Below are 24,651 nucleotides of genomic sequence, written 5' to 3'. Positions count from 1 at the left end.
TTATTTCACAACTGGAAAGTGAAGGGATACGAGAGCTATTTATAGAACTTAGAAAATTTGATAACACAGAGCATAAGGTCACTAAATCATAAATAAATGGAGAAAAGTTTCTTAATGGCAATTATAGTGTGCTCAGTAAAACTGCTTCCACTGTTATCAGCCATATTATCTACAATACTCATTTGATTCAAATTACAAATCCAATAGTAATACAACAAATAAACCCTAGCTAATAAGCCATAAGAATTCAACTGAATGCTTCCATTAAACATACATATATAATCTAACTTTAAATTAAATGGCACCTGACTGATGCATTTTATTGTTCTAAATATTGCAGTCACACCAGCAGAGTATTTTCATAACAATGCTAAAACTGTTTTATTAACTTGTGTTCTGTGCATGTTTTAAGCGATTAGGATTAGTAGTACCGATCAAGGATGTAGAAGGACAGATGTTAAACTGGCGGTAAGAACACAAGAGTGAATTCTCAGTTGTCAAGTTTCAGGCAGAAATTCAAGAGAAACACGTGCCCATAGCCAAAGCTGAGTCTCATTACTGAGTTTTAAATGCCTATTTAAGATCTCCTTGATTAGTGAAGTATTGAAGCTTATTTATTCTTGCCTCAGAACCTTAGCTTACTCTGATTTAGGTATAGAGGAATGCAAAGATAGATCTTCATAAGGAGAAGGTAGTCTCTGTTAAAAAAACTGCAAGTCATGAAGATGATTTACATTTGAGAGAGTCAAGGTATTGTGTGTGGACTCAGCTGAAACAAAGATGTGAGCTCCTCCCCGTAACATTTCTCAGCAACAACACACCACCATAACAATGCCAAACTAGTCTGCCTGCATGTATGCTTTTCCTTTAAAGAGACATTTACCTTACAATTTCCAGCAACTCAGACTCTAAAAATTTTATTTCAGGGACGGAACTACAGATATTACTGCAATCTTCCTGTATTTGCTTCTTCACATTCATATTGACACAATCTTTCTACCTTCCTTAGCATCTGTTTAAGTATTCACATATTTTGTCATACAATATAATCAAAATAAATACACCCCTATTATTATCCATTTCCAGTATCTTCATTTCCAGTATTTGAGACACAAACCTGGTGAAACTAGAAGCCATGCAGTGTCAGTGAAATTCTGTGAACCCTTATTTGGAAAGCTACCAACTCCTAAGAACATAATGTTCTGCTGATTATCTCTTTCTCTGGACAGAGCTCAGCAGTCTTGCATTCAGTCATCTTCACTTCTGTAAAGTGGGGTTCCATCTCTCAAAAAAGGCTGCTATGGTTGTATGACCTTTTGACATTGACATAGTAACAATACAATGTATAATGCAATGGGGCCACTGGGACACAGTTTTCTTCTAACTATCTGAAAAAATCCCTGACATAAAAGTCTCCGGAAATGTTTATCAAGTTTCAGAATACAGTACTTATTTGGAAAGGAGCTGAAAATGAAGTAATTTTTCATTAGTTCTTTCTTCTACTGCTTATTGAGGGTCTTCTTTTTAACTTACCAGGCATTATAATATTGGAAAAACCTAGTTTCCTTGTTATGGATACTCCATGGGTAAACATGGATGTATACTCTCTCCTAATTTGTTCTATGTCTCCATGAAGCAACTGAAGAGAAACTGCCAGACCTGAAAATGAAGAGAAAAAACAGGGAAAAATAAGACTTTCAAACAGATTATGGTCATCACTACTTCCTAAACATTATATAAACTTGGAAGTATATATGCATTCCTGAGAACTCAGAAAATCAGAGGAAGTTCAATAATATCAAGCCAACCCACCTCAATTTTTTTATGTATTTGGGAAAGGTACCAACATCCAGAAATCAATAAAGACCTGAAAACAACTACCCATGAAAAAGCATGAGCAAATTATTACTCATGAACTACGATGACATGTTGGATCAAAATTATGTCAATAGGGATGGACTGAGGCGTTAACTGGAAAAAGAATTAGAAAAATGTCAATTTAGAGAAATGTCAATCAGTAATATTTGCTACCATTTCAATTTTTCACTTCAACACAAGGCTGCCTTCATTGGTATGCAAGAAAAGATGCAAACACAATGGACCCTATCTATGGGAGAAATGTGGAATACTCATTACAATGCATCACTTAACCTGATACAAAGTTATACAACTTACTAATCCAAAATCTGAAGAAACAAACTCTAATAAACCAATATAACATAATTGATATTTTTTACTTAGGCGCAGCAATTTCATAATGACTGAAATTACAACTTTTTTTCAATATTCATTAGATTTAATCTATCATGATCTTTCCTATGTTTGCTACAAGACATGCAAAACGCAAGGGTGGCCATATAATCATTTTCCAATAATTATTCCTCTAGAAGCAAGGAAGAATAACTTCATCTGCTGTATCTGCAGTATACAAATAAATTGCAAACAGTATACTTCATTACAGCTGAGATTAACAAAAACAACATGCATGCCTTTTTTGTTATTTCATGTATAATCACTGAGGCAAGTGTCAGGATGATACAGCTTGTAAAGATTAATCTTTCCTGACCTTCAACATTACTACAGCATATCACGTGTCAACATACAGATCAAGGAGAAGATAAGAGCAAACTCTTCATATACACTGAACAACTGGAGATAAACAGACAACTCAGAAGAGTCATAATTAACTTTAGATTAAGCTTAAGTAAGTAACATGTACACACAGACTGAACAACAAGGTCATCAGTCCTTTGGGCTTTGGAAGAAATTTCCCCTACAACCACGTTACTATTTAACTGAATAAATTTACTTGAAGTTTGATGGTTCTTAAATCAGAGCTTGAAAAATCTGTACTACGTACTGCCAGTCCAGGCTACTGCACTAAAGAGATCAGAGATCTAATTAGCATGACAACTTTTTATCTTTTTCCTCCTATCTACACTTACATTTCATTATTTTGGCAACTCCAGAGAATGTGATACTCTGACCAGACTTCCATTCTCTTATGAAAAACAGCTCACCTACATATCTCCAACTGAGTACTTAAACAAATTTCCCAAGGAAAAACGTTCAAGTGAAGCCTATTCTGTTTTAAGGACTGTATTTAATGCCATGAACATTAATCACTTTGGTAACGGGAATTTGTTCTGTGGTTATCCAGTTAACAACTTTTAGGAAGTAGTGACAATTATTATCGGTGTAAACAAGAAAACCAACCACACTGTGGCCAGCTGATGGTACACGAGGTTGGTAAGAAGTCATACAGGCAACATTCAGACTCTGTTAGAGCAGGTGAAAAGTTTTTCTTTGCTCAATGGGAAGAGCTAGGCTGGGCATAGCTCACTTACAAATATGGATATTTAGCCCACCTCTAATCTTGTTTGTTTTGTATTTTAAGAAATTGTTATAAGTACATAAGTATATGCTTACCCCTATATGCCCCCATTGCACTGTTTCCTTGGAAACCTAAAAAAATATTTGCCATTGCTCCAGATCACATCAACCACAACAGCGTTAATCAGATACTGTACACTGCCTGGTGTTGAGTAAAGTTATTGTGTTTTCTAAACAGAAAGTTGAAGACCTCAAATCAAATTAGTACTACAGTTTTCTTTGGCACAAATTTCACAGATTTCCTTGAAGAAATTTATTTAGCTCAAAAATGAGATAAATGTCAAAAAAATCAATGACAAAATAGTTTTAACTTGAGAAATAAGCTGCCTGTCAAGGATTTGAAGTACTTCCTCATGCAAGGCGAGAAAGGTATTAGAGCTCTGCATTTCACGGCGTTCATTGTTAGAAAATAAAGAGTCATCTTTTTATATCCAAAAGCATGAAGAAGATGTCTCAGTGAACTCACTTAAAACATGATTTAGTCATTTTACCTGTAGTTTAAATACATCTTTGGACTATAAATGGTATGCATCCCCCAACTCTTCAAAATAATGAAGAACACTGGATTAAAGATAGCATAGTTTAAAAATGTTATACAGTGTAAACAGTACAATAGGAAAGAGTGAAACTAAACCAGAATGGAAACAGAGCAAAGATGCCCAGGGAAGGAAGTCTGAAGAACCTCCAAAACCCAAGGTTTCAAGTTGACAATCTTGCCTCTGAAGATCCAGCTGCCAAATGAAAAGGGAATTGACAAAAAGGGAAGCAGAAGATCTGATAAATGTGGTAAAAATGCTAAAGCTAGGAGCATAAGGACTTTATATAATCAATGAAAAGAAAGTGATCCCCAGGTAAGTGTTCTGATTGCTCTCTCGAAGACTCACTAATTTTGCAAGGAAACTAGGCCCCCCTGCATTAAAGACGTAAAATCTGAAGATGCATGCTGTTACTAAGACATGACACCCAAGTTACAGAATAGGTCACTTGAATTCCCACTGATTTGCTACATTCAGGATCTTGTGATGGGCAAAAGGAACACACTGTATATGAGAAGCCAACAACTTATTTTTAGTCCTAATTAAATTATAACAGTCTAATCGAAGAGTTATTATTAGTCCATTTACAATGATACTAACACACTCCAAACAAAATACTGTCAAAATGACATACATACACACAATCTTTCTAGTACCTGCTCCTTGTTCACCCTTCCACTGTCCCTCTGGGGTCTTAAGGTCAATGGTTTCAACCTGGGAAGGTGGTGTATGGTGACCGAGTTATCAGCATCCCAAGTTCTTTGCCATGAGGAGTGGGATGTTGCCTTTTTCTTCCTCCTCTCTCTCTAGGCTCCTCTTAGACTAATTTTTGTTTGTTAATGTGCTTTACACTTTGTTATTTCTTCACTGGTCTGTAAGTCCACATTACATCTACATTCATCATATATGATGTGTTTTATAGACGCCACATATCTGTTCTTTGTTCTCTTTGTTTTTTTCTGGTTTTATTCTGCTCTCAAGGTCACACTATTTGATGACCAGTAATTGGCCACTGGTGAGCTGTTCATAGGTTTGGGGCATCTAGTAACATCCCATGCCAGTACTTTCAAGGCCTCAGTTATGGTCACGTGTCTTTACTCTTCCATGTTCCATTTTAGTCTAACGTTATAGATAGCTAACTCTACACAGTGTAACTACATATTATAACTATCTATCTACAAAACAGGTATACCAAAGTGGGTTACACCACACAATTGTACAAAGCTACTCAAGAGCTAAAATAAAGTAGATATAATTTATTATTTTGTCATTAGTTAAATACTTTTACAAATTGGAACAAATCTCCAGGCAGGCTAAGACAAGTCCAGCCGGTCAAAGCCAGATAGGTAACAAGAACTGTGTTGTCAGCTAAACAAAGCCTGTGGCCCGTTACAAGCCACAACAATCTTGTATTTTTGTAGACCATAAATACAATACACTTGCCAAAGAAACTAGACACCCATCACGACTGGGGAACCATGCATGTGAAATGAAAAGTCATGGGATACTTGAAAAAGATGGAATAATCCACATTTTACAAGGGACTAAATTTTGTATCCTTATTATAAATCAAGTTACCTGACTACCAATTAGAGTTAACTAACATCATTTAAAACACACTGACATGTCACAGAGCAATTCAGCTTTTCAGAGGGTTGCACACTCAAGTGAAGCAAAGAGGGGCTCCCTCAGACACACTGCAAAACAAAGTGGAATGAAGAAGAACCAACTAGTTGAAAGATACCACTTTTCTCACCAAAATGTAACCAGAATTTTACATACCTTAGTGGCCAGAAAGCCACTGAACTCAATTTACAAGTGATTAAAGCTATCTCTATGGAGAAGAAAGGAAGGGGTGGAGAGGAAACATTACTGCTCCTAGAAAGGAAGGTTTAATCACCAAACAGTAATGAGACAGGGTCAAGGTGGAGCAGGCTTCCAAAGAATTTGGTCAGCAGCCAGTCTGGGAGAGATGGAGAAGACATTCAAGGAAAAGTAATGCAATCAAAAGAATGCAGAGATATTCTTTCTGTATATGGAGATAGAAAGTTTATTCATTAACATTTCTTCTATGGAAACATGAATGCCTTTTCTGTCATATAACACAGGTAATATCCTTGGGTTTTAATTTATTCCACTCTGATGGTGTATGTCAACATCAGTTCTTTCTCATCTCATTTCATGCACTAGACAATAAAATTACCAGCTTTAGAAAAAATCAGAGCATTCCTGCTGGAACAGCTGTGCACATACAAAGCAAAATAGAAAACTGCAGCATGCCACCATACACTGCATCTGACTGTGGCTGATAAGATCATTACACCATCTATGAGACCTAGAATCTATCTAAAACTTCATAACTATAAATTTTCCATTTCTAAAACATTAGGAGCTAAAACATAACAACGACAATGATTATCCAGTCTCTGAAGGTCTGGCACATTTTCTTTAATTAGGTACATAGTGCAGCTTTGTCCCCTCAGAAAAAAATTCAATTACCTCCCTAGTGGTAATTAAAACCTCTTGGGTTAGCTATTATTCTTTATTTACTCCAGTTTTGAAAATATTACTACAAAACTCTGTGTGGTACTGCAAACAGACCTGCTTTTATTTCTTTTGCAAGCACATGAAATTTCTCACAATTAACTTGCACCATAGTTCACCACAGATTATTTTTATCATTCAGATGAAAGAGAATACAGAAAATTGACACGTTGCTGAATAAGCATTCCAGATTTTTGTCAGATCTGTCATGTTACCTTAAAACAGCTTTTATACTGCATTATTGATTTCTGCATTTAGTTATGACAAAAGGCAACTGTTCATTATGCTTACAGACCACTTATTTGCATTTGAGCTTCTGGGGGGAGGGGAAAGCATTTACATTCAGCTTCTATCTACTGGCAGCAGAGAATCCTAGATCATATTAAGAAGAAAATGCCTAGCAGCTGCTCAGGAAGCTGATAGAAAAAAAAAAACTTGGACAGAACGCTATTCAGCACTGTTTGTATTTTAAGAAAGGTAATAAAATAAGGCATCTATCCAAATAAAGCTGCATAAGGGTGTTAAAAGTACTCTGAAAGCATACAGGTGTTCCCATTTCTGGCAGTATTTAAAGTGTCAAAATCACCACTGCAAAGGTAAAACTAGCAGATTGCCACATTGTTATTGGCACACAAATGATTTATTGATTTAATATGACCTGGGAAAAATAATTGTGTAAATCTGATGCAACTTGGCCGTAGCAAAACCTATATAATAAATCCCACAAATAACACTCTGGAAACAGAGAGAAGAAAAAGGAGAGGTAGATTCAATTCTCACTGGCCTTGTTGAAGCCTTGATTGTGATTACTTTGAATTATCAAAGAAAACTCCAAGATCTTTCTCTTTTCTGCAGCTTTAAATTCTGGTTTTTAGCTCAGTAAAAAAGAATGCAGAAAAACAGCCTTTGCAAAATATTGACAACTTTCTTGGAGCTCATGAATTAAATGAGCTCTTGTACCTAAGGCTTTTGTCAGAAATTCCCCCAAGTGTGGAAAGTTGGGGTTTTTTTTCCTTGTTCACATGGAACATAAACACTTAAATGCAAATGGCATTATATTATCACAAGAAAACTGGCTTGGAATTTCTCTGCAGGGGAGATGGTAGAGCCTTAAGTATTTCTTGCCAGAATCACCACAGGATGAAGGTTAAAGGACTGGAAGGCTAAGTGACTATTATAAGCATCTAGTCTAACCTCCTTATACAGACAATAAAGATCTTGGCAATAATTTCTCCAATTCTTACTGTAGTATGCCCATTGATGCCCTTTTCTATTAACAACACAGACAGCATGTCAATACCCATTTCCACACTACATTGTTATACTGCAAAGGCAAATCATCTTGCTCAAAAATTTTTAATATGATACTTTTCCATATTGTTTCGTTAACTAGACTATTTGGCAGTGCACAAAATAAACAACTTTACAATTATAAGTGTTTTTATATTGCTTCTAGTGCAAATAACAGACAAAAGGTTCCAGGGAAACACCTGTTATTACCTCCTTCATGAAGTACAGCTCTACCATGCAAACAGCTTTCACACCATTGTAACAGAAATTTAGCTACTTGCATCCCAATTATGTGTCTTATTTTAAATAAAGAAACAGTCAACATTTAACTGTGACCTAAAGAAAATGTTAAAAAACATATGTCCACCACCATAAAAGCCCAGGTAACATTTCTAATGAATTTGTAAATATAACCCTTGAACGAGCTAAAATCATGCATCTATATGTTCTGTAATTTATCATTTGAAGTAGTTTTAAGACTTTTTATTCTTTCAGTAGATAAAGTAAAGGAAGTCAACAACACTATTTAATAGAAACAAGCAGAATTTTTGGAAAAGGCTTATAAAAACCTCACTGCTAAGACATAACCTAACTCCAAGATAGAAATATGAGCCAGCTATTCTCATTACATAGCCTTAGGTAGGAATTTCAGGGTTTGAATTGGGTGCCGTTTCAATCACATGCTTAACTGCAGTACTGAGATGAACAGCAAGTCATTAGCTTCTACTGGATATAAGATGCCCCTGACAGTATCACAATGGCACATTTTTCACTCTTCTCTAAAAACAAGTCTTTTAGAAACACCCAAGAGCACAGTATGAATTTAACTTTATTAGAGCCCTCATCTCCAGCACAGTCTACAGGTCATGCTATATGAAGGACACTTCCAGATAACTACACCAAAAATCTACCTTGAACTTGATTTTTGAAGTCCTTATGGTAAAGCCAGAACTTTCACAGACAGCAACACAAGCTTGAACTGCTGTAAGAAAGTACAAAATTACATCTGACTGGACTGTAAGTCTGCCACCTTCAAGGATTAATATCTTTTCCCCAAACTACCATAATTAATATTACATGCTAGATTAGGCTACAAATTTTAAAGATTTGGTTACTCCTGAATTTGGGAAAAGGGTTTAACATTAGATTGCTGAACAATATCACCCACCCTGTAAAAAGTACTTGAAAAAGTGAAGTTTTACAAATCCTTGTCTAAAAACCTGCTCTAAACCTGGCTTTTTTATATGTCAAAGTTGTCATTCAGGGCCAAATTATCTTGAACAACAATTTATGTGCAAAATTCTCTATATATTTAATGTTTCAGCTTTAGCATTTGTTGAGAACAAAAAGGAATGTCTTAATTCACTGTATACTTAGTGAAGCACATATGAGCACTATTCTTATTTTAAACGTATTTCAAATAGCAGCCTTCAGTGACAACTAATTCTTAAACACATTAAAACGGAATACACAATCTCCTTGTCACAATACGTTACAAAGATTAAACCTGACAGATTAATAAAATGTCACAGAACTAGAGTAATTAAACAAATGCACTTGCTGTTTAAATGTTAGTGATGTGTAGATACAACATACATTTCAGAGCACCACTGACACATCTGTGAACCCTGCTGAGAACAGACAAACACCAGAGATCTTCTCTTCTTAGCTGAGCACAGATGCAGGAGGTAGTTTGATGTGATTAATCATGTGCCCAGGAGTTACCCAAAAGTTACACACTTTGTTCTGTTCTATCTTCTCTTCAAGTATGTTAGCACTCCTCCTCTCATTCCTCCTCATCTTCCACGAGCCGCTGCTCCATTCATGTCACCACTGTGAGCCTACACCGCCTTTTTTTGGCCCACAGCTAGAGTTGCTCCCAGCAAGGAATTCACATCTTGTTTCCCACCCATCATTTCTCACACTGATTCACAGGAAGAAGTTCTCCTTGCAACAACTCCGAGTGGGGTAACACTGAACTGCTGAGGTAGTGTCATGCAGTCACACTGCTTGTTGTACCTAGAAAATACTGTAAGTTACCACAACTCTTTTTCCTAGAAATACTGCGCTCTGTAAACTTATACTGAGCTACCAATTCCCTGCTGTATTTGATCTCTTGTTGCTTTTCATCACACAAAGTGTGGAAAAATTATGCTCCTCAGTTATATCATGTCATGGGGCCTCTGCAGTTTCTCCGCTGCAAGGTAAATAATGACTCTAACAGGATTCCCCCTCTGAATGAAGGAATTTGTAAGCCAAAGCTTACTTTTGTGAAATAGGAGATGAAACAGCCGAAGTATATGGCTTTCCACCTCTTGTTTTAATTTCTCAGTGTTTGATGGTAACTATAGAGAAAAGATATTATTAGAGTGCGAAGAGGCTGTTGAATGCAGGTAAATAGGTGTGGGAAGACATATACTGCCCCAAAGTATGTACCACTGTTTCTGTCCAACTGCCTCCATTGCCATACCTGTCTCAGAACTTGCATCTTGTCAGATGAGTTCATGCATTGGGCTGGTCTATCTCATGCCTTCTCTGACCGAGTCTTATACAACCACTGAGCTAGACCGAGATTTTGTACCAATTGACATGTATGCTGGGCAAAAATCCCACATATAAAGTAACAATAGTTCCCTAAAACTAAGGATGTTTGCTTTATGAAACTTACTTTGGCCTGGTTTAATTAAAATGATAGCAGTGTAATGAAATTTGCCTTTGAATGAGCACCCTCACTGAACTTCAAAAAAGTTAGATCCCACTTTGAAGTTGGTTTCTCTTTGAACTGGCGATGGACCACATAACCTCCTGAGGACCCTTCCAACCTAACTTACTATATGATTTGATGAAAAGCTTTTATCCCTAAGATGACAGTTTGTCCTTCCTCATGATGGGATTCTTAGCAAACATTGGTCAACAATATGGGCTTCGAGTCCTCCATGCTTCAATCAGTGAATTATGCAGTTGCCCATTTATTGACCAGTCTCCTTTTGTCAGGCAGCATCACTTTGGATGACCCCCCGCCTGCAGATTTTTGCACAGGTACATGAAAAGAAGGTTGAATTTATTACAGACAGTAAACTATTTGAAAAACCTACTTGTGCATCTTTCTCTTTTGAAGAAAGAAATTAACAGTTTCTGGTTGACGGACTTAAGACAATCTTTTACAAATCAAACCACACCCTGGATCTGTCTTAAATACAGCCTCCCAATTCAGGTCTTGCCTCCACCATATTTAAAAATTCATGCTCCTGCCAACTACCAGACACAATATAGTAATTTCTGATTTTTTTCTTTTTATGACCTAAACTGTATGCAAAAGGATATGATTTATGTAGATTTTTCAAGAGCTGTATTTGGCTCCCTATGCAACAGCTAAGAAATTAACACTGACACCATATTAAAAAAAAAAGGAATACGGCTCGAGTCAAGAGTGGCAAGAGAAATCCCACCATTTTGAATGTGTTTCCTCTAAAGCTTAAGGCCCTCCCATCAATTAAAGTTAATGTATAATTAACAGTGTTTCCAGTGGAGTTGCAATGTAGGTTTGGTATTGCTACCACAGAATACATCACACTGCATTCAGTAAACATACAATTAGGTTACATCACTCTTGTCTAGTTCATCAGAGCATTCCAAGATAATGGCACAGAAAAGACCTTCCCACTACATTCGCTATTTTTGTGCAATCCACGCAAGAGTCTAAAGCTTGGATGTGGATCCAGACTAAAACTAAGCTATCCATTCTTTTGTCTCAAAGGAGGGCAAAGAAAGAGGAAGTTGTAGTGCATTTTTCATCAATTTTTTAATATGCTTTTTATAAGATAACTCATTGAGGAGAATGTTCATATGTAACACGAGACCAAGGTTTAAATCTCTCCTGTATAGGACATGAATACAGATCACAGTTAGGAAAATCATGTGCTTCTTGGCAGCCTTTAGATCCACTTTCACTTTCCCCATGGCATAATGAATATTTTCTGATTGTATACAAAGTTGAATAGTTGCTGCAGGGAAGTCTGAGAAGCCAAGTGATTAGCGTGCTCATCTGGGACACGTGAGACAGACTGAAAATTCTTTTCCAAATCAGAGTGTGAACGAAGACATTTTCTGTCTTTGAAGAATGTCTCAAACACTGGAGTAAGTAATTTCTAGTGTAAACCCATATTTATAAATATATTTATATATTCCCTGAAACAGCATGGGCACAAGAGTCACAGCAGTCATCTCCACCATTTTTTTTCAGCCTCATGCTCAGGAGCTAAATCTAGCCCACCCCTATCCTGATGGTGCAAGTGTCCTGGGTACACCCAGCTACCCACCTGTTGTCAACTTCAAGCAGTAGCAGAAATGAAAGCTACCTTAGCTTTAGGCACCTACAGGAAGATCTTGTGCCTAAGGAGGTACTCTGAAGATGCTGATGGTGTTTAAGTAGGGATTACAGTAAGAACCATCACTGTTTAACTGTGTAACTTGCTCATTCCTAAGTGGGTGATTTTTGTGGACAAGAACCCTCTACCTTCAAAGCCTAAAGGACTGCTCCAAACACTAGACATAAAAGACTGCTCCAATTACTAGACATTCCTTCCATCATCATATACTGTATTAAAAAAATTACATTTCAATTTTTGAAAGTCTAAAGAATCGGAGGGGAAAAAAAAAGTAGCATCATAGGCAAGAATATAAAGTTGCACATGATAAATTCATACAAAAAATCAGAAGAAAAAAGAAAACCATGATTCTGCATAATTACGTACAATTGGAGTTGCATTCTCTGATTTTTATTTATTTATTTTTGTATAAAACTGTGTTTAATGACAACCAGATTTGGCCTTGTTCTCTTGCCCCTTGTCCTAAAATGCACTTGAAACCATTTTAAAAATCAACAGGTTCACTCATGGCACAGTAATTCTGTAGGCAAATGAAGCAGCTATTATATGATCAATAACAGTTTACAAGGCAATTTGTGCATTAGTGCCTGCTTTATTAAAGAGAAAAGCAGCCCGCATCCAATACAATTTGTTTATTGTAGTCCCAAGAAAGGTCGAGAGTATAGTTTCACGGTCTCACCCAAAGAATAAGATCTGCAACTATGACCCACACTGCAAACCCTAAAAAGGGATTTTGACATTTGACAGAAGCCCAAGCTTTGATATGAAAGCAATGACTTTGGCTAGGCTTCACTATCTAAAACATACTATAAGGGGCTAAAGGAGGATTTTATACGGTTTGAGATAAGCCAGTAACTGTTTTCTATTTCTGTGGTATACATTTCACTGATCTCTGGTCCTTCAGGAATAGAAATGTGTTATTTTCCTTGTAAGACTGACGTAAGTAGGTGCAATCTTTATGCAGGAGTATTCATTTTTCCACAGATTTTTGCATTTTAAAACTAAGTAACTAGCTTCTAATTCTAAGAAAAAATAATATAGGAAAAAGTTTTTATAGCCAGCTCCACTCCAGATATTACTGAAACCTGGTTTGCTTAACAATTAAGAAATCATCTAGATCTAATAGTACTTATTCTACAAATACTACAAACTCAATGTAAGAAATAACAATGCTACTAAACGCAGCAAAGGCTGTACAATTTGACCTTTGCATTAATGGTTTGAGCTCCTACACTAGGCAACCAGGTATCTTCCAGTAAACAGATACCTGACACCAGCTACAAAGACTAGTGGTGAATGGGAATTTGATCCACTACCTGCTACTCTAGCCTTTGTTATGCTGGAAATTCATGCAGAAAACACATGCCAGTTCCCACTTCAGCAAATGATGCTAAATTATCCCTGAGACTGAGTCCTTCCATTCCTGTATCCACAGAGAAGAGGAAAGGGGATGAACATCTGTCCCCTGCTCCTTTCTGGGCTGTATTAAGAAGTGACAGTCGTTTGTCTTTATTTGATCTTTTTTAGACACAAGCTGAGAATAAGATGCAAGAGGACTCTGTACTTAAGAATTGTCACGAGTTGAAGTAGAAAAGGTACTTTTTTGGGGAGTAGGGGTTTGAATGCTAAATATAAATGCTATATTCTAGCAAGATGTGTTTTACATGCAAGACGCTGAAAGTATGTTTTGAGTTCCTTTTCCGTTTTCCCCAGAAAACTGGAAGAACATTTTTTTCCTGAAGAGTATTATGAATTATCTGATAAACTATTTCAGCAGTGGAACATAACAATTTGTGGAAACTCAAGACTTTGTGTGAAAATCTCCTGAGCTGAAAGAAACCGTACAGGACAGAATCTGAAAAGGGAACAAGCCTAGAGGATAGACAATAGTCTGAAGCATCTTTGCTGTTGTTTGTTTACTATGTTTCCTTTCTTAAGTCTTAGAAAGACTAAAAACATGATTTTAAAAAAGGGCAAGTGCGATATAAACCAAAAATTCAAGTTTTCTTATATTTGGTTCATACCTACAACATGCCTCTTGTAATGCCAAGATTTTCTCCTTTTTTGACAACTATAAGGTGGGCAGACAAGGCTAATGAGGCTTCAAAACCAGCCATTCAACACCATTAGAGAAAAAGACAGCAAAGGAAAAACACAAACTAGTGTAACAACAATAGTTTCCATGAGGTGTCAGCAGAAGTATCTCAACGTATTGCTAAAGCCTTGCAAAGGCTTTTTCAGGCTGCTAAGCAGTTGCAGAGGAACAAATTTCATATGTGCAATATAATTTATCTTTTGGTTGCTCAGTACTTAAAGTGGCATTACTGCTCACTTCCTCTTTCCCTCTCAACCTTCACATGCGCTACTGGAATTCTGTGCTGCTCTTCTGTCTGCCTCACTCCCCCTGACAACACATTTCAAAATGTAACTGATCTTCAATGTGCTAGCTTTAGTTTTCAGCCCCCTGTAACCTGGAAAAAAATTCATGTCCCACATGTCTTTCATGTTGAATATTCACAAAATTAAGAGTATTCAAATTTACCCAATGTCTCCTAAGGCAACTGGGTATTTAACTGTGAACTCTTATTTCATGAGAACGGAATAAGACAAGCGATGTATCACAGAGTAAGCAGGTATTGCATGGACAGTCAGAATGACCAAGAGTACGTTGTTCTTCATGAATATGGTTAACATATTTAAGAAGCCCAACATTATACTCACTCAGTAATGTGCTCTTGTATTTTCACTACATGATTTTTATATTTATTGTCCAATAAGATGCATAATATTCTAAACCTAAAACATATATACTAGACTCTATATAAGAAAATAATAGTATTAGAAATGGTTAAATATATAACTTCAGTCTTGATAAGTAACACTAAAGGTTGTTGAACGTACATTTTCAATATAATCTTTATACTTGAAATCAAGTTAAAGGAGCATGAAGTCTGCTACATGAAAGGGATTACAATTACAGAACAACCTGGAAAATGAGGTCATATAAGATTTTTCTATAGTCATATTTCAACTAATTAACATTTCACAGGGACAAAAAAATACTTGAATACAAGGACAATAGACTCATAAGCTTCCATTTCAGGTTCCATTTCAAGTTTGACTGCAACCCTGGATGACAGCATTCAGAAAAAGTTAACAAGTTGGTATTAAAAAAAACCCCCAAAAAAGCAAATCCAACATCTCCTATGGGCTAAATCACCATTTCATAATAACAAAGGTCAGTTGTCTCCCATTTCTTAAGTCTCACACCCAAATTTATTTTGATGACAGTTACAGTGACATATAGTTAACTATGGAGGACTATTGCTAAGTTCTTAAATATCAACTCTGCATCTTGTTCAGCTGGCCAATAGGAATGCAGAGCGCACTGGTAGTTCCCATTTAATTTTTTTCTGAAGTTTAATTAATATACAATGTCAATGGCAAATTTTATATCCCTGATGAAAAAGTGAAGCAGAAATGTCAAGCAACACCAATCAGTAATTTTATCAGCTCTACATGTGAACTGAACTCTACAGCAAACTAGCTCCTCAGCACAGAATAAAATTACATAGCTCCTTGAAAAAAATTCAGTGACTTTTTCTACATATGCACATGAATGGCAATACCATACAATTTCACCTAACAGGAGTATTTTTGTCTATGTGAAAAAATATTTCTTTCCTAGACATTAGTCCTTCTAAAATAGAGCCACTTCATTTGCAAACTAAGAAAACCCTAAGAATGCCAACAGAAATGTGGCAACTTACCTGCATTTGAGCCTGTCAAGTTGTAACGTGCATTCAGCTTTTTAATGATATTTTCATGGATCTGATACCAGTCACTCTCTGTGTTGCACCTAGAAAAGTTATAACTTTCTTAACTCTGAAACAGGAACACAAGTTTTCCAGACCAGCTTCACCACATACCTCTAAACAAATCCTCTTTTGTTCACAAAACTAATAACATAAGAGATAATAAAACCCCATGAAACTGCCTGTCTCAATGGAAAGGGTGACAATGCTCTTACCATTTGAGAAAGGCACCATGGAAATACCTGCTTTGTGTGGCAAAGGGTGGGAGAAAGATATGAGCAATTATACTCAGGAACTTAGCTGTGACCAAGTTGATCATCTGTGTAGGTCTATCCTTTAGTGACAAACCACACAGAAATCTATCTTCCGACATTCAAGAGAAGACACAGGACTTAGAGTTGGTCTTAGCAGACAGAAAAATCTGTGATGTACACTTCAAAATTATTTAAAACAGGATGTGATCTTTTGGAGCTAGTCAGTGAAACAGCAAATTACATTTCAGTATACATTTAGAAAATAGCTGCTTTTCCATAAGGAAAAACTGGCCATGTTCTAATGATCACTTTTCATGGTTTAGACTGGAGTTAGTCTTAGCATCAAATCATGGTTTTGAGCAATGTTTCTTTCATTGTTTTTGTTATTCTAAAACAAATAGGCAAGATTTATTTTAAAAATAGAATATAATAGGCAGACAAATCTAACAATTTGTTAACCAACAGCAACCGCTTATTTGACTTCAACATCCTGGGAGTCTAAATAAGAGCCAGCCCACATGTCTACTGTCACACCAAATACCTCTTCTGCAGCACTGATTCCAACAGCTCTAATTCAGCACAGAGAGGTACAGAGGAGAGGAGAAAGGCTGCCTGAAATACTTCCACACCTTCAAGATCTGAGTGCTAACCCTGGGAGGGGCAGAACTTCCTCATGTGCACAACCATATGTGTCCCGGGTTTGTGTACTTAGAATAGACCACTCCACAAAACAGTTCTTGCTATAATGTCCAAGATCAGCAGGAAATTACATGCACTGTATTGCTACAACTAGAAAATTGAACTTTCTTCTAATTACTGTCAGCCAAAATTCACTATTTAATCAACGATTCATTTTAAAATCTATTTTCGATTTTTCATTCTCCAGCACTAACTGCCTTTTACGCTTTTGTCATTCCTGTTATATAATTGCTTCATCTCACAAAAAGATACTCTGCTTGCTTTTTTCTGTAGTTATAAAGTACTTCTACTAGCTGCCTAGGCAGCACAAGACGTTTAAACAAGTCCTAAAAGCACTTCATGTTGCCATAAAAAGAGAGCTCCACAAGCTCTTACAAGGATGTGAAAAATGCTGAAACATACACAAAGATCTAAAAGGATATAACCTTTATTTTTAATATTATCCCACTTTATAAACACACCTGTAGAACTAGCCAAAATTTCCAAACTGTGAAAAAAAAAAGAAATTAGCTACTAGACTTTCTTGGAACAGGAATGAGCTAAAGCTTTTCACTTGCACTGCATTTAACCCCACTGCTTCTGATGCAGACTGATTCTAAGGTACTTCTAAAAATTAAGAAAAAAGCATTCCTTACATGTATACTTTTAAGACGAGGTCATCCTTTGAATCTCCTGCCAGCAAATCTGCAATACTGAGGACTGCACAGCCAAAGGGCCGTCTATATTGTACGTTGCAAGCATTTTTCTTTTCTCCAGCTCCCATTCGTCCTGCCAAACAAAATACATATTTGATACATAATCCATGGAACCGTCTCTCTCAAAACCACAGAAGGGAGGCAGAGAACAATCCAGCTCAGTATGGTGACAGGTCTGAGTAGATGATGCCAAGTGTAGTCATTGCAAATCTGGTCCATCTTTATACCACATTAGGATAACAAATGGTACAGGAAGCCCACTAAATATGTGGTGATCGTGGAAAGTCTCAGACCAGAGGTACTGCTCATCCTCTTATAACCTCCACTTAAACAACACTTTATGATACCCAGTGATAGCACACTCATGACACCACCAAATTAAATTTGGAGTTCAGACATGACAGAGTGTTCAACGTTTGCTGTCCAATAAGAATTATTTTACTGTGGTTGTTGCTACTCGAGATTTATACAAGAGGTGTTGTGATTGAGCCATTACAATTTAGTAACCAAATGCTGCTTCCGAATACGCAACTGCCTAGCAAGGGGATAATCGACCAGCTGCAGAAAAATCAAGTAGAGATGAAAGACAGGGAGGAAAGATGACAAAGGGCAGAAGAACAATTTACAATAAGGAAAGAAAGAAGGCAGCCAAAGAAAACAGATTTGAAACAAAATATTTTTCCTAACCTTTTCTATTTGATTTAAATACAATTGATCAATCTTCTCACTGTAGTCCTGGCATTTGAAACTGCCCTCTTTCTAACCATTTTATTCAATTGTGCACTGGCAGCTATGTATCTTTTCCACCAAATTTTAATCTCTGACAAGAAAAGCCTATGGTTGCAGTCGCTGCAGGGCAATGGCTCCTCCAAATATTCCTATTCATCACAGCAGCTAGAAGAGTAATTGTTCATTTTCACACCATGCAGCATATAAATCTTATTTTAACTTTTTAATATTTCAGGGGTTCATTTATAAACTAGATTGAGAATATATTTGAAAACCATACAACAGGAAAAATTCTACTCCTTATTCTTCCTTAAAGCATTTATTCTTACTAAATATACTTGCATTACATCAGAGTTTGCCATACCTTTTCCCAATCCTTGCCAATAAAACCAAAACACAGGATTTTGATATTCTGATGAAACACTAAACCAGCATGAAAATGCAAGGAAAAATTATTCCTCAAAGCTGTAGAATAGTGTTTACTTTGTAACAAGTTGTTTCTGAACTCAGCACAAGTTAGAACCAAACTCTCTTTCAAAAATAGGAAGAAAAGTTATATTTAGTACTGCACTGATGCAACTACAGACACAGTTTACAAATAAAACAATATATATCCAAGAGGTTAGAAGCAGACCCAATGATTATTGTTTCATATCAGTACAGCCCAGAGGATAACTCCTTAAAATAAATACCTAACACAAATGTACATGTTTCTTCTCTTCCACTTTGTTCTAGGGGACTTGGTATCTGTTTATAGCATCAGGGATTACAATTATAAGGAGACTTCCTCCACTTTTTTCCCCTCTCCCCCTTTTTAAAGGGGTCAGGGAGAAGACAAAATTAATCTGAACAGTTTCAGATGTACATCAGATATTATATACTAATTAGGTACATTAAATTTCCAGGCAAGTCCTTCTGTGAACACAGGATGCTTGAAATTACGCTCTTTGGAACAAGAATGGACTCCCCAATGACAACTCCATCATCTTATGACAATTCATATTTGACACTTTAATTTTGCTTTGTGATAGTAACATAGTAACAAAATATCCTGCATCTAAACTCAGTCAGCAGTACACTTGAAAAACAACACAAAACAATGCTGAGAAATCCAAAGCAATTTTTCCATCAAAACCCAGGCATTTTCTCTTCCAAAAGTTTATTCAAAGGACTAGCTAATCTAACAAATCCCAAAGCTGACCCCAAGCTGTTTTCTTTTATTTACTATCATATGTCTAACAAATGTAAGGTTTCTACTCACAGATGATTATACCTACCTATTCGGATAATGTGCACAGTGATATAGATGTCCTTCCTGAGTTCACTGCTACCCAAATCCTGCGCAAGATCAGAACCTCATTATTTCTGACGCCTGATTAAAATGTGACATTTAAAGAGATCTTTACACACTGCTTTCACTGCCGGTGAAAGTGATAAATGAACAGTGAGTTCATTTATACAGCATTAACAAATTATCCCTTTAACACTTTAAATTGGTGGTCATGCAGTCAAAACGACTGTCCTAAAATATCCTGGGCTAGAATATGCTGTAATGCAGCAAAATCAGTGGGAGGACACAAGAGACTCGCTGTGTGCCTTGAACAGCAGCAATGCATTTGTGCAACTCCTAATATTCTGAAAGTGCAGAGAGTGCTGCATAAACTGTCCTTTGGGTGTAAAATGCACAAGGAGGAAAACTAACTGGTCCTTGTTGCAGGGAGAAAGACTGGTACATATGCCCATGTGGAAGTTTAGATGTCCACGTACTGCCAGAAAACACACAACTTGGGAGTTCGGCAATACACATCAACCAGCCTTTAGAGTTGATGTTCATAACAATGTAAAAGTTTAGGGACCAGTTTCGATTCAACCATAGAACAACAATTTAATCCAACTTCTATTTTCAACACCCAGCACAACAAAGATTGAAAATAGGGAGAACTCACCACAAAGAGAGAACAGTGTCTTTCAGGCTTTTCTGGACATTTTGGCAAACCATTTCTATTCAGTCTTAAAAAAAATCTTTCACTGTAAGAAAACAAATATGACAGATATGTTGAACAACACTACAGCAAAGTAGATCTCATTTTGATCTTATTTCCAGATGTAGCCTTCCTCAAGGTATAACAGAATGAAATAATTCATTTCTAAAATTCTCAGCTGTATGAATAAAAAAAGGGAGAGACTAGTGAAGGGTGGTGATTTACTTAATCATCTAAAAAAATTACTAAAAACTGAATATAAAAATAGAAAAATGATCATAATTTGCAAGAATGATATTGTATATCCTAGTACACAGAGAAACACAAGCAATAAAATCCATTTATCCTAGAACTGAAATTAGATGTGTAGTATAATGGTATTGATTCTTGCTAACCAAATGTCAACATTGTCATGCTCATATTCAACCAATATTCTTTTTCATAGATAGGAAGATGATCCTAGGGAACATTTTTCCTTCTTAACTCTATCAAAATCTCTCACTAGAGTACACTGATTTTAGCAGTCTTGTACGAGTCTTGGAAGTTCCAGCAGAGCAAATTTCATTTTTGGAATTCTGTTTTGCAGCCTGCTGCGGGGTGTTACATGCTGCAGCTGATAGAAGTACTAATACCGCTAGCAGGGATCTGCAGAGAATTCTTATTTCAGAATAGAAGAGGGCGTAAGACCTCACTGAAAGAGAAATTACTTTTTGAAACATTCCTATTTGATAGTAGGTCCATTATGGATAATCTCTGAGAAAACTTGGCAATTCATGCATAGGAAGTTAATGAAAAACCAAACTTCCCATGCTTTGGATAATTTTCTCCAAGATACAGCCTCATAGGAACTGTAACAATCATATTTCTGCAGTGAGAGATGTGGAAGATGGGAAAAGCAAAGAAGTCAGAAGTGTTATATATGTTTCTCTTCACCCTCTCACCCCCAGCCGGCCAGAAATTTGAGTCTGGATGCTCTGTAATGCTCAAATCAGAAACAAAATTTCCCAAGTGCAACTAGGTTTTTCTCAGCTATATCGACCTTTTCTGCTTACCCCAGAGGCTAAACATGGTTTACCACTGCTCTGTACCATCCACAGTTTTTCAAAATACAGCTGGAAAATCACTAGGAATATGCTGGATAAGATCCAACTCTACAGAGACTAATTAAATCTTTATTGTACCAGCATTTGCCTTGTAGAAAATCTGGATCGATGATTCACAAAATCAGTCATTCACATTGAAAGGGACCTCAAAAGGCCTCTAAGTCCAACCTCCTGCTCAAAGCAGGGTCAGCTATAAGGTCAGATTAGCTTGCTCAGAGCTTTAGCCAGTCAGGTCTTGAAAACCTTCACTTACAGAGACCGCACAGCCACTCTGGAAAACCCATTCCAGTGTCTGACTGTCCTCAATTTTTTCCTTATATCCAGATGGACTTTCTCTTGTTTCAATTTTTATCCCTTGTCTCTCATTATCCCACCATGCCTCGCTGATCTTGTACGTACAGGCAGGTGACTTAGGCTCCCCTTGAAACAGCTTCTTCTCCAGCCTGAGTGAGCCTCACTGCCTCAGCCTGCCCTCCCAGGGCAGGAGCTCCTGCCCACAACCAATGTGAGGCCTTCTGCTGAACTCACTTCAGTTCATTAATATCGGTCTTGTACTGGAGGACCCAAAACTGGTCTGGTCTAACCAACGCTGAGCAGAAGGGGATGATCGCTTCCCTTAAGCAACTAGCGATGTTCTTGTTGACACAGCCCAGGATGCCGTTACACTCAAGAGCACATTTCTTAAAAAACTCCAGACTCCAGACATAGGTCTTATGTGTCAGCTATCCAAGCTGAACCTACAAACACTTAGACCTTTTCATTGTGATTATTTGAAAACCTTTGTGCAATCCTTGGCTATGCAGCTTTTTTTAATCAGACAGCATAAAAGGCAGAACCTAAGAATAGTAGAATTGAACTCAAATAACTCAAAGTGCATGAAAATCTTATATTCTCAGAAACATTCATGTTTTATGATACAGCCAACTTCTGCAGCTTAGGTCTCCATGGAAACTTTAAAATTGAGTTTTAAAGACAAACTGTTTATGTGAGTATATTTTTACGGAGAAACATGTTGGTATTTTGCTGTTGGTTTAAAAATGGTTTTCAAAATAATTCTGCCATTTCATTTATATTTAGCTCATTTGCAATATTGGAAAATACAGTAAAAAAGTGCAGAGCTTTGTTTAATAGTTCTCACACAAAGTTATTGTACATTGGGCAAGAATTATTATTTATACTACCAAAGCAGCTAAAGCTTTAGGACCCCATTATGTTGGGCACCATGCAAAACTGAATACAAAGAAAAAAGTCTCTGTTCCAGCAGTAACAACAGAGCTTCTGTGCACTGAAGCCTGCAGTGCATTGGTATGCATCAATATAAATTTGACCAATACAAGGTGATTCTGAATTTCCCCACCTTATCTTCAGTCTGTAGAACTACTTTAAAGTATTACATATGTACACACCACATTTCACTGCATTTTTTGTCTTTAAAGCAACCACTAGACATGTTAGTTCAAAGAAAAATACCATTCAACAAGAAACTGTCTTGCTGTGGATAACCTATCTTCATAGTTTACCTATGAACTGGCAAATACTGAATTTAACTGGGAGTATATTCTGTATTTATTGAAGCTTACGTTCTGCAGAAACAAAGGCACATCTTTTGAAAGCTTCCTACTCACTATCCACTATGATATGAAATTTTCAAGCTCTGCTTGTACTCACAGACCATGAGGTTATGATTCACAACACAATTAAAAGCCAAGGACTTCTGTCATGCCACAAAGAAATGCACTGATGGCAACAGACATGTAATGGTTATGCAGATGTAATTTCCACATTTGAATTTGAAATTTTGTTTGACTGAAGCATAGGACCCAGTGGCGATGAAAAAAGCAAACTGAAAACAACAAATAAAAAAAATAAAAGTCTTAATCCTTGTTCAGCACTTTGATACATTTTTTTGCTTGAAACATATCACAGCACCAATTACAGCTCAGATTAAAATGGTTATCTTTGAACATTACCAGGGAGCAAATGCAAGCAGTCAGACTTGTAAGATTATGAGAAAAAAAAAATGGCAATGTTATATCTAAGTACAGAGAGCATGTGCATTTATATACCATTTCAAAGAATTTCTATAGAGACAAGCAGGTTAGAAAATGGTTGAGGAAAGCAAACAGCCGTTCTAAAACAAAATAAAGACAGAATTCCCAAGATGTGAAAGCTTGGCTTCAAACACCAGCAAAAACTCCACAGGGTTAAATCTAGGGCTAGTATCTTAACTGCACAGCAGTTCTCAGCAGTCAGTTGCGCATACATATATACAGCAAGTACGCACAGCAGTACCTCAAAGCAGAAATACCTTTCCTTTGTATTAAGATGATTTGATTCTAGTTTAGACTGCAATGAATTTTTTATGAGCACCAATCTTGCCACTTAAACATGCCGTACACATTTAAACTCTGCTGTCTTCCCACTAAAAATAAGGAAATAACTAATGCTGGCGAGATTAATTTAAGAAGGTCAGCAAGGGATTTTTGTACTGTAACTTCCCATGTATTAGTGAAGTAGCAATGTGTTCCAAATCTGCAGGCTTAACGCATGCATTTGAAAGAAACACGGCCACAAACTGTTCTGTTTTCCTAAGTGACCCCTATTTCCTTAGCTTTAGCAGGAAAATGTTACCAGTCACATGTTAGCAGTCTAGACAGATTGCTTGTTCTATGATTTATAAGAACCAGCCGGATTTATACCACATGGCATATTCTTGTGGTAAAGCTATGTCACCAAATAGTCATAGTTCTCGGTATAGCTTCACTTTTAGACATCTTTATAAATGATATCTATTTAAATATAGGATACAGTAATTTCTAAAGCAAATAGTGAGACACAATAAGAGAATACTGCCACATAATTCACCAGCTCAAGCGTATCACATTCCAGAACACTGTTAATGGACGTTCATTAAGAACTTGAATCTGAATTGACTTCATTTACAGATAAAGGTTCATTGACTTCATAAAACCAAGATCAGATGCAAAATGTTACCCTCATACCTAGTGGTGAAATGCAGAGAAATATGGTACAACATGTCATATGTTACTGAAGTAGAGATAATAAAGCCTTAAAAGTATACTCTTAATCAGAGAATAACCGAATGATAAATGTGCCAACATGAGTTAGCAGTACAAGCTGTTCCACAGTAAGTCAGCCTCTGTATTTTAACTCTGTTATGCACTTACAAAAACCATATCCAAATTTCTAACTGTAAAATAAG

General features: G+C 36.6%; 1 protein-coding gene across 1 annotated transcript in view; it reads right to left on the bottom strand.

The window, feature by feature from the left end:
* The window catches only part of DOCK4 (dedicator of cytokinesis 4), a 224,539-nt gene that overhangs the window by 113,473 nt on the left and 86,415 nt on the right, over positions 1-24,651 (bottom strand). The window contains 5 exon segments of the mRNA XM_059817216.1: positions 1,534-1,659; positions 15,922-16,010; positions 17,555-17,687; positions 19,621-19,681; positions 20,290-20,371. Coding sequence (XP_059673199.1) covers positions 1,534-1,659; positions 15,922-16,010; positions 17,555-17,687; positions 19,621-19,681; positions 20,290-20,371 — 491 coding nt within the window.

The sequence above is a fragment of the Gavia stellata genome, chromosome 4 (genome assembly GCF_030936135.1).
Source record: "Gavia stellata isolate bGavSte3 chromosome 4, bGavSte3.hap2, whole genome shotgun sequence".
Lineage (NCBI taxonomy): Eukaryota > Metazoa > Chordata > Aves > Gaviiformes > Gaviidae > Gavia > Gavia stellata.
The sequence above is the reverse complement of the archived record's forward strand: the minus strand, read 5'-3'. Positions and strand labels throughout refer to the sequence as shown.